This window comes from Erpetoichthys calabaricus, chromosome 14, assembly GCF_900747795.2.
Source record: "Erpetoichthys calabaricus chromosome 14, fErpCal1.3, whole genome shotgun sequence".
Taxonomy (NCBI): domain Eukaryota; kingdom Metazoa; phylum Chordata; class Cladistia; order Polypteriformes; family Polypteridae; genus Erpetoichthys; species Erpetoichthys calabaricus.
Window position 1 is genome coordinate 88150028 of NC_041407.2, and position 11023 is coordinate 88161050.

The window sequence follows — 11023 nt, forward strand, 5'->3', positions numbered from 1 at the left end:
TTTCACTGAATACTTTGTCTGTCTTGGAGGTATTTTCTCGAGACAAAGATTAATAGGACTCATTTGCCAGTGACACGAGAAGATATGGCATTGCCAATGTGTTTTTTAGGAAAGCCAAGGGAGCAGTAAGCACAGGGGGGTCCACGTCCTCTGCCCAGGGTAATTCTGAAGAGTTAGCTGACTGACGCCTCTCCAAGTTCACGATTATACAGTAAAAGTGCTTCAGAGTCTTTGGGTTGTTGTGTTTTTGTTTTTTTTTTTGTCCTGAAGACCACGTGCCATCGCTAGTTTAATTTATAAACACTGTTTTTACATGAAAATGTCATAGCAGATGGCAGATGTAGCCTAAGAAGCGAACAATTGTAAAAGTTCTGCCCACAGGAGCCTCACAGCACACTTCAGGATCCATTTGGACTTTGACAAATCCCCTGCGGTGGCCACTCACGCGCAGTAAAAGGAACTCAAAGCAGAGACGCCATTCCACTCCTTTCACAGAATTCGGCAGGAAGCTTCACTTCGGAGACGTGACAGGAGCTGCGTCATGACAGGGTCCCAACCCCAAACCCGCCAGGGTGGGTCCCCAGGGTCTTTGCAGCCTATCCAGCCCCCCTCCACCCCCCCAAAGCATGACTTCTAAGCCAGATCGCAGTAGTGCGTCTCTCTCGGAGAAAAAGCAAAGCCATTCAAAGCAGCTGAAGAATGTGCGGGGCGCGGCGAGATCTGCACGGCTCCGGAATGTGCCAAAAAAACAAACAAGGCTCCTCGGAGCGGAAGAGAAAAGCTGAAACTGGAATATTTCAAAGCAAAACAGGCCTTCTGGAAAACTTTATTTTTTTCTTTTTTCCTCAAATTTCTCCATGTTTACTTTGAGACAAGCAGCTGCTCCTTTAGTCAGAGAAGAAAAAAAATGATCTAACATCCCGCTCTGCTTGCGCAAGCGAACACAACGGGCGTTACTTCCTTTATATCTGAACAAAAAACAGCTGCGCGGCTTGCTCCCAAATTAAATAAATAAATAAATTTAAAAAAAAACAGAGCGAGTGTGCGCGTAGGGGGATCTGCAGGGGCGACATGGAGGTCAGCAATCTGCACTGGCAACAAAGGGGTCGCCCACATAACCTCCCCGCCAATGTGAAGTCAAATGACAAAGATAAAGGCAGCCGCCCGGAGAGCAGAGACCCTTATCATGCGGCACGACAGGGCTACGGTTTGCAGGAACTCGATAAAACAGATGGCCCTCACAGCTTCCTACCCAAAAAGCCTTTTCCACGTTCCAACAAACGCATTTTATTTTTTTAACTGAGAGCCCTCTGTTCTCTCGTTCGGCGGCCCTGGTAGATCAGATTCGATTGGCAACCGCTACTAATATTAATAAAAAGTAACTGCTTGCGCTCTTTTAGAGCAGTTCTTCTTAAAACTTTTTTTCGGTGTCTTTGATACCCAGAATCGCCACCGTACGGCTAACCCGACTCTATGATCGTGTTTTATAAGATCAGAGAAAGGCAACAGAAGAGCACACATGCCTGATCTGCCAAGAAGCATCGAGACAAATCATATTAATAAGCCTGATACAGAGAAGTCAGTTCTACCGCTAGTCAACACGGGTCACTGCGTCTGCGTGCGCTTTAATAACCCCGTTATTCACAGAAACCGGATTCTAAAATGTTTTGTAAACCCGCAGCCCGTCATAGAAACCGGGTTAACAGACGTACATTTCTCCGCCAATCCCCCGATTATGTGGCCATGTAAACCCTGACTCGGGTTACACACGAGGATTTTGCAGTCTGTCCGTTGCGTCTGGGTTAGCTTGTCAGGAGCTACAGGTAGAAGCGTCCACAAGGACAAATGCTCAGGCGATCACCATATTCCTTATCCTAGCTGTAATAATTTGCCCCAACATTTCAGAAATCTTTAAATTTAGGCTGATGTGATGAACGCACGGTGCTAAATCTTGCAGCAAAATCTTACAAGCGGTGTTGGGATAACACGTTAAAAGTAACACACATTACCTAGTCCGATTACTTTTTAAAGTAACGAGTAACTTAACGCAGCTTTTATCTTTGTTAAAGTAAAAAAAATACCTGTTACTATTATTACAGCAGCACTGGGTGTGATGCAGGAAGCACACGTACCGCTAAGCCACTCCTTCTCAATCGTGAGCCCCACGCGATCCGGCAACAGTCGCCAGTAAAGAAAGTGTCCGTTTAGTTTATATTGTATGTAACACGTAGGTAAAAATGGTGTGATCGGCTGAGGATTTTTATCAACACAGTTAGTAATGCATACGTCAAATAGGTTAAAAGAAAAAGTCATATATTTTTAAATTATTTAGGGACAGCAAGGTGGCGCAGTGACTAGTGCCACTGCCTTATCTAAGTTTCTGAGGGACAGCAAGGTGGCGCAGTGACTAGTGCCACTGCCTTATCTAAGTTTCTGAGGGACAGCAAGGTGGCGCAGTGACTAGTGCCACTGCCTTATCTAAGTTTCTGAGGGACAGCAAGGTGGCACAGTGATTAGTGCCACTGCCTTATCTAAGTTTCTGAGGGATAGCCGCAGTGACTAGTGCCACTGCCTTATCCAAGATTCTGAGGGACAGCAAGGTGGTGCAGTGACTAGTGCCACTGCCTTATCTAAGTTTCTGAGGGATAGCAAGGTGGCACAGTGATTAGTGCCACTGCTTTATCTAAGTTTCACAGGGACAGCAAGATGGCACAGTGACTAGTGCCACTGCCATATCTAAGTTTCAGATCACCATATCATCGTGGAGTTTGCACAAAACTGGCACCTTGGTGTCAGTTTTTCCTCTGGTCAGTTATTAGCAACTGCAAATCGGCCCAATGGGACTGTGTGTGGGCTCAGTGATGGGACGGCTTCCAGCCTTATAGCTGATGCTGCGGGGGTAGGCCCCACGATTCATAATGGGATTAAGGCAGGCCTGAGAGTGTTATGGTTGTTCAAAGGTGGATTTATATTTCTGCGTAGCCTGACACACACCACCTCAAAAATGTGATTATGAGTTACATCGACGCAAACTTAACAGAGACCTCTAGGCCTGTAATTGGCCAGTTAGGTAACTACATATTTCTCCTATGAAAAAGTAGAAAAATCTGAAGGACAAACACATTTCTTTATGGAAGAAAACGTGTAGCAGCAGGAGTGGAAATGCTGCATTTTAATGGATAATTCACTTTTCTTGCATGCTTTACAAACACCACTAGCTAGTGTCCATGCTTGTGCTTGCTGCGCCAAAATGTAAACGGCTTTCGATGGCACAGCCTCTGTGCATGGCTATGGCATAGGCTTGTCACAGAAATATCTATCGGCCTTTACTTCAGGCCCTTATTATAAAGGCCATCCATTCATCTTGGAAAGCTGCTTTATCCTAAACAGGGTCATGGGGAAGCTGGAGCCCATCCCAGTAAGCGCAGGGTTCAAGGCAAGAATAATTCTTGGACAGGACACCCGTCCATCACAGGGTTCTTACTAAGTGGGGTGTTTCTTGATGGACGGGCGTCCTGTCCAGGCTTTGTTCCTGCCTTGCTCCCTATGCTAGCTGGTATGGGCTCCAGCACCCCGTGCCACCCTGTTCAGGACAAAGTAGTTTTGAAAATGACTGACTGACGGTTTCTAAGTGTGAGCACAGGCAGGTTAAGTAACACAAAATTAATCGGATGCTGTTAAGTGAAAGGACGGCCTAGTGCTTTAGGCTGCCCCATGTAAACATTTACAGTTACATTCATCTGCTCAGCAGACCCCTTTATCCAAAACGACTTACAAAATCGAGTAAACGTCATCAGTCCGGGATACAGTTTAGGAACAAGCACTACAGGGCATCAACCCAACTTTTACTGTATATAGCGTCTTTCCATGGCACAACACAATCTCAAGACACTTGAGTACTTTTGTACTCCTGCAGTTGCAGCCATCAGGGTCTCAAGGCGAGTCAGTGGTGACGACTAACCTGGCAGCTTTGTGCCTTACATGTGGTATGCGGGGAGGTTAGCTGCTATGCCATTATTGCTGATGTGCACCACAGAAACAGACTCCGTTTTTGGTGATCACTCCGTACACCCAGTGGGGTGCAGACTGGCCTGTTTGTGGTCATCTCATGCTAGCAGTGACCCCAGTGGCATTAGAGTGGAGGCACAGGGTCTGTAGTTATACTTTATAACAAGGAGATGACAAATGCTTCTTGTACCGCCTGTGAATTCTGTGGATGGCTGATAGAAATACCGATGCCCTACAGAAGAGAAGAAAAAGACCAACAAATCCCTCGAGGAAAAACGGGCACAGAGGATGGAGCCTACCATGTGTTAGTGTAACTCCAGACAGGCGACATGCGGCCTAGTGCAGCTGATCGGAAAGCCCCCCCAAGTCCCCTCACACAGCATGCGCAGGATGTCACTGGGCTGCTAATCCTACCGGCTCACTACAGTGTCACCTTGATGAACTGTTGACAGATGCCGTTATCCAAATGGAAGCCCTGCTCTATTTTAATGGCGTGACTCGACTGGCGGTTTTGCACACGGGTGTGGAATGAATCACAAGACAACTTCACACTGTCAGCAGACACACAGTTAAACAAGTCATGGGGGACATCTTGAGACTTGTCCGGAACGGGCCAAATTTAGCTTCTACTAAGGGGCCTTTGGTGTGGCAGCCATTCCAGTTCTTTAACAGCTGGCACTGCTGGCGCAGAGATTAAGGCTTTGGATTCCAAACCCCGAGGCGGTGGGTTCAAATCCCACTACCGACACCATATGGCCGCGAGCAAGTCATGTCACCTGCCTGTGTGCCAAATGGAAAAGCAACACAAATGTAACCAGTTGTATTTCAAATATTATAAGCCACTTTGGATAAAAGCATCAACCAAGTAGTATTATATAGTGCCTTTCACATCTGCCATTCTATTATAGAAACACTGGCAGGCAGTGTGGCGTAGTTGAGAAGGCTGTGGTCTTCAAACCAGGACATTGTGGGTTCATACCCCACTACAGACACCATGTGCCCATTTCTAAGTCACTTCACCTGCCTGTGTGCCAACTGAAAAAGTAAAAAACTATTTCAAATGTCGCACTGGATAAAGGCATCAGCCAAGTAGTATTATATAGTGCCTTTCATATCTCTCAGTCTATTATACAAACACTTGTATGCAGTGTGGTGTAGTTGATAAGGTTGTAGTCTTCAAACTCTGAGGTTGTGGATTCAAATCCCACTACTGACACCAAGTGACTTCACCTGCCTGTGTGCCAACTGAAAAAGTAAAACACTAATTTCATCTCAAATGTTAGAAGTCGCTTTGGATAAAGGCGTCAGCCATGTAGTATTATGTAGTGCCTTTCAGATCTCTCAGTCTATTATAGAAACACTGGTAGACGGTGTGGCGTAGATGTTAAGGCTGTGCTCTTCAAACTCTGAGGTTGTGGATTCAAATCCCACTCTGACACCAAACGAGTCACTTCACCTGCCTATGTGCCAAATGGAAAAAACAAAAGAAGTGTAACCAATTGTATCTGAAATGTTCCAAGTCACCTCTGATGAAGGTGTCAGGCTAATAATTTATCTTTTTTATGTATGTCGGAGTGTTCCTCTCTTTAAAACGATCCAGTTCAGGTCAAGAGTAAAGCTGCACCACACAAGGCCACCAAGTCAATCATCAGTGCGGACTCACTGCAGACATACAGCAATGACCAGCCATACCAGTAAAGCAGTGAGTCGTGAAGCCACTGGACTGTAAAATACAAAGTTCAGCGCCTTCTAAGGACTCATCGGGTGTCCCTGCCTGAGCCCCCAAGCTGCAACCACAGCAATGGCGATGACCGTGTCCCACTGGTAAAGCTGGCATTTGACTAAAAAACCCAAAAAAAACTCCACGTGACCCAGAGAATCTCCTACCTTGCCATTGCCTACGCTGTAGAAATATGGCTGGACTGGTTCTGGGCGGGTAGGGCTGGCACTACGCCTCCTACTGATTAAAACACTGGAACAAAAACCCCCAAGGCTGCCAGTTCAATCCCCAGTGTCGGCTTACTGCATGACCCTGACCGAGTCTTCAACCCGGCCATTGTAAAAATGAAGAAATGATGTGACGAGCGGGCAGTATGCCCCCTCAGGTTTCAGGTTTTGGACTGAAACACCGAAGAGTTCCCCACCATCAGGACCATTTCAAGATTTAATGGTATTCGAGTCTTAGCTCCCTCTAAGGGCTTCCTTCTCCAAGCTTTTGCTCTCACATTTAACCGCAGACGTCACACTACATACGCACATTCAAGTCGTAGGGTATGTCAGACTTACCAAGTGCATTTGCCGATTTAGTTGCCGGACTATGTCAACTGACACACGTGAGTGCCGACCTCTCCGCAGTCGTGTTCACCCATTTTTCTGACGGCCCACAGTGTGCGGAGCCTGTTGTGTCCAAAGGGTCTACAGGTACGGCGAGTTCAGCTGCAATCTCTGCGCTTGCGTCTTTTTTTCCCCCCATTGTGTCGAGATACGTAAAACACGAGACATCAGACAGACAAGCTTCTCATCTGTCTGCGAGGTCCAAAACACAGGCGCTCCTTACGAGGGGTACCCCTGCACTCCATGGATCAAGGTTCATTGGCAGCCATCTCTCCCGTACACAGAGCCCACCCTAAGTCCAAAGACAAGCTCAACCCCATTTGATTTTATCAGAACGGGTATGTCAGACTAGACGACTTCCTCCGACTCGCCAAGATTATGCAAATGAAGGCTACGACTGAAAATCGCTGGAAAAGTCGCATAATGTGACATGGCCTCTAATCGGGGCTTGGAGTGCAAAAAGATTACTGTCAGCACTGGAATTGGGCCCATTAGGGTTGTGGCAGTCTGCTGGGGAGCAACAGGGGGGAGGTTCCAGGCCCCCTCAAATATATACAAGTTGTTGCAGGTTGGGGGGGGGGTTTAATATATATATATATATATATAAAAAAATTGGCAGAAAAGATCAGAGGATTGATTGATTGATACATTAACCCTCTAAAGACCCCCATCACATGACTCACTGCCATTACTTTAACACAAACAAACACCTAACACAACACTAGGCAGTTTGTCCGAAACCACAGCTCACCCAAAACCCACCGGGCTGTTTTCCAAACTGTTACAGCAACAGAGGAGGCAACGAAAATGCAGACAAGTCTTCTTGAATGTTGTAAGTCACCTTGGACGAATGTGCAAATGTAAACGTCTCTCCACCTGGAGACACACAAGCCCAGGGAGATTTGGCCGCCGCCACCCATCAACTTCCAGAACATTTTTTTTTCCACTGGTTGTTCAAGTATATATGTGGTGAATAATCAAGGAACATCTGGAGGAGTTGTGGAGAAAGGGTCTACCACCAGCATTGCAGGAAACGGAACCCACCTGAAGGAAAACCTGGACGGGGGATGCCCTTGGGTAACAGTAGAGTAGAACATTAGGGTACTGTACCCCATTTCTATCTGCTTTCTTTCCAGTGGTGTAGAGTAGGAATAGAGACCATCTAGGAAAAGCTTGGACAAGTGGTGGAAGAGGGGCATGTGATGGGCTGGCACCCGATCCAGAGCCATTTCCCGCCTTGTAAACAATGTCTGGACCCTCACAACCATGGAATGGAAATAATGAAGGTCCGAGAACGTTAGAGTACTGTATGCCGTTTCTGTCTGCTTTGTTTCCAGTGGTGTCGAGTCGGATTGGAGACCATTTAGGGAAAAGCTTGGGTTGCTGCCGAAAGAGGTGTTGGCAAGGACAGCAAAGGGCGCTCACCCTCTGGAATGTGTGAGGATCCCAATGCCCCCCCTCCAGTGCAGTGAAAGGAAGCCATACTTCAGATGAAGTGGAAAAACCATCCCAAAAAGAGTATGGTGTACCCCAATGTCCTGCCCATCACAATCATGTCCATTCTGGCCCCCTAATCACCCCTTGTCCCTTACTGACGAGCTCTCTCACCTCTTCACCACCTAATAGCTAATGTGTGGGGAGTGTACTGGTGCAAGAATGGCTGCCATCACATCATCCTGCTGCACATTGGTGGTGGCTAAAGTGGCTCCACACTGTCAATGTAAGGCGCTATATAAATTGGACTAATTATTATTATTATTACTACTATTGTGCTGCCCACAGTCTGGTCAAACACCGATTATGGTTTTGTAATGCTGGTGACACTTGGGGACATCCTCCACAGACTCCAAATGATACGGACAGAAGGGTACCACTCTCCAAATCTCCCTGGGGGGCTAAAGGCTTCTAGGTTTCAATCAGGCTTCCTCGCTGAGCACTGCAGCTCCATCCTGAATAGGAACTAGATATCTTTTTTTTTTTTGTAATATTACTTTGGTTTTAAAATAATTTGTCTCCGATCTCTCTACACGACTGACCTAAATTTCTGCAACCACTTTTCTGGATACTGGCGTGAAACTGACCGGTTCTTCGTATAACAAATAATATGCAGTAAAATGAATTTAATAGCCCGGCGTTTCTGAACGCGATCTCAGCCAAATAAACACCGAAATAGAGTTGCGCCCTCTAGCGGTCGAAAGATTCCCAACGCCCAAGCTTCTTTTTCTTTTCTTTTCTTCCAAGTTGACATCGGCAAGAGATTTACAGCGAGGCAATGCCCTAACTCCACCGCCCCCATTAAAAAAATAAATAAGATGACCACCTTGTTTCAGGATAACAGCGGGCACAAGTTCGATCTGGAAGGTGCAACAGGCTTTCTAGATTTTTCCCTTCTCGATGTTTTTGTACGTATTTCTTAAAGGGGTACAACGTGCAGCCTGTTGTATATAATTATTTTCACAAAACTGTTAATAATATGCTGCCTAAGGTCTGAATCATCCCGTGAATCTGTCTGGAAGGGCGCTCCCAATAAACTGTACCCCAAATGCGACAGCACGCCTCTGAAGGCGCTATATACACACACTACTATGCATGGAATGCAATCCCGCTTTCCGTCGCGCTCACTCTCACAAGAATGAATTACAGATAGAAACGCGACAGTAAGAGGCGAAAATGAGCACGAGATAGAACAAACAAAGCCAAAATAGCTGTTCTGATTAAATAAAACGTTTTGATGTGATCGATCATGGGTTAACCTCTCCTTGTTGTTCCCGAGTAAATCTGCATAGTAAAAATCGAAGCGTGACTGGGCACCCCGTAGTCAAGGAATCGCACATTCCTCCACACAACAACTGAATGCCAACAGACTAGACATCACCGCCCCACGCGCCTGCCTGAAAAAAAAAGAAAGAAAAAAAGTTCGTCATGAGGAAATAGAACTAAAGTTGAGCGAAATCGACGGTGTGGTGTCACCTCTGCGGAAAAAGCATCAAGTTCGCCCAAAAATGTGCAGCAGGAGGAAGCGAACTTTGTTTGTGTCTCCTACTTAATGCCGACTAAATCGGCTGGGCGATCGGAGACTTTCAGGTCACGGGGTAAAGAGGGGGCTCAATTTCTTAGCCGTTCAGTTTGTGAGAGGCTCGCGATCGGATTTTCTTCTTGTTGACATTACTTTAGCTATGTGCACCAACCCCGCCCCCAATCCAGAGTTTGGAAAGTTGCTCACAAGAGGCCTCTCTCCCCCACCGCACCCGTCCCCACCGAACCCAACCCCCACCTCCACCCCGTCGCCAACAAGGCCCATGCGCCCGCACCGGGGAAGTGTATGGGGAGAGGGGGGGCGCCTTACATTCCACCCTACTGATCACCCGCTATCCACCGAAGGTACTCACCTTCATCTAAGAGCCGCTCGAGATGCGTGAAGATACCGCAGAGGTTGGGTAAACTCGCCATCAGCTTCTTCTCGTTGAGGAGCTGCATGAGATAATCAGGACTCGGCCTCGGTCTCTCCTTCACTTCAATTTCTCCAACCATCATTTTTAATTGAAGTTGTCTTCAAATCAAGAAAACAGCCACTGAACACAAAGCGATCCGGCTCACAACAAACCCAGAAAAAATGAAAAAAAAAACTTGCTGCTCCAGTCCCCCCGATCTTAGTGTCGTCCTGATCACTTTTGTCCCCGGGTTACGATGATATGTTGTTGTCCAAAAAAAAAAAAAAAAAAAAAAAGAACCCCCCCGAAAAATAAAAGAAAAAGCCCCCACGGTTTATTCCCGGTTTGTCGCTGCTAGTGCGCTCTCACTCGCTAGCTCACGGATACTCTCTTCACGGAGCACAGGGTCGGTCCGATCCTCCAGCGCTACTGCGAGACTGTAATAACCGAAAATGTTCGGCCTCTATCCTCCTAGATAGGTCCGAAGTGTAAGCAAATGACAGGTCGCTTAGCCAATGAGAGTGGGGCAGGCGGAGTCCATAGCCGACAGCTTCAGTTTAAGGGGTGTGGCCAAGGGGCTGTGATTGACACAAATGGTAACCATTTACCTTAAAGGACTGATTTCCCGTTCATAATTTCTGCCAATGAAGGTGACGCTTTTAAAAATGACTTGGGCGCAAGGGGAAGCCTAGATAAAAATGGGTGGGGATTAACTAGTAAATTAAGGAGCTAATAGGCGGGGCTGAGATCTCAAGAGAACCTTTCAATTCGGTATGCACGGTAACTGTTGTGTAGTTCCTTTGATTTCGACTAGTAATGAGCAATCGTGGGACATTTAAAGTTCAGTCGAAATAGTTGTAAATTAAAATAAAAAAAATGGTCAAGATTTTGGAACTTGAAAACGTGAACATATATATAATAGGCACAAAACGGAAAGTAGTCCAAATCAAAACATCATTAAAAATGTACAGCATGCAGTCTTTGAAAACTCCAGTCGGAGATCGGGTTAGTAGGGCAGTGCAAGCATAAAGGCTGGTAAGAATTTATCTCTAGAGACCTAAAACGATGCTACATGTAAAGGACTCTACTTTTATACGAATTGTATATCTATTTTATTTGAGCGTGTTAATTCATTATTGCACTCATAAGAATTATTATCAGCGTTTTGAAATCACTACATCTCCTGACCCACCGGCACGAGAAGACCCCCACATATGATACACCATACGACTCGTCTTGATGTCTAGTTA

The 11023-nt window shown here is 46.3% G+C and overlaps 1 protein-coding gene across 4 annotated transcripts in view; it reads right to left on the reverse strand.

The window, feature by feature from the left end:
* qkia (QKI, KH domain containing, RNA binding a) overlaps window positions 1-10221 on the reverse strand; it is a 179469-nt gene extending 169248 nt beyond the window's left edge. For all 4 annotated transcript variants that reach the window (XR_003718265.2, XM_028818700.2, XM_028818699.2 and 1 more), the window contains exon 1: window positions 9732-10221. Coding sequence is in view for 3 of the 4 variants with exons in the window: in XM_028818700.2 (XP_028674533.1) it covers window positions 9732-9876 (145 nt within the window). In the remaining variant the exon portion in view is untranslated. The remainder of the gene's footprint in view (window positions 1-9731) is intronic.
* Between the last annotated feature and the right edge of the window lie 802 nt (window positions 10222-11023).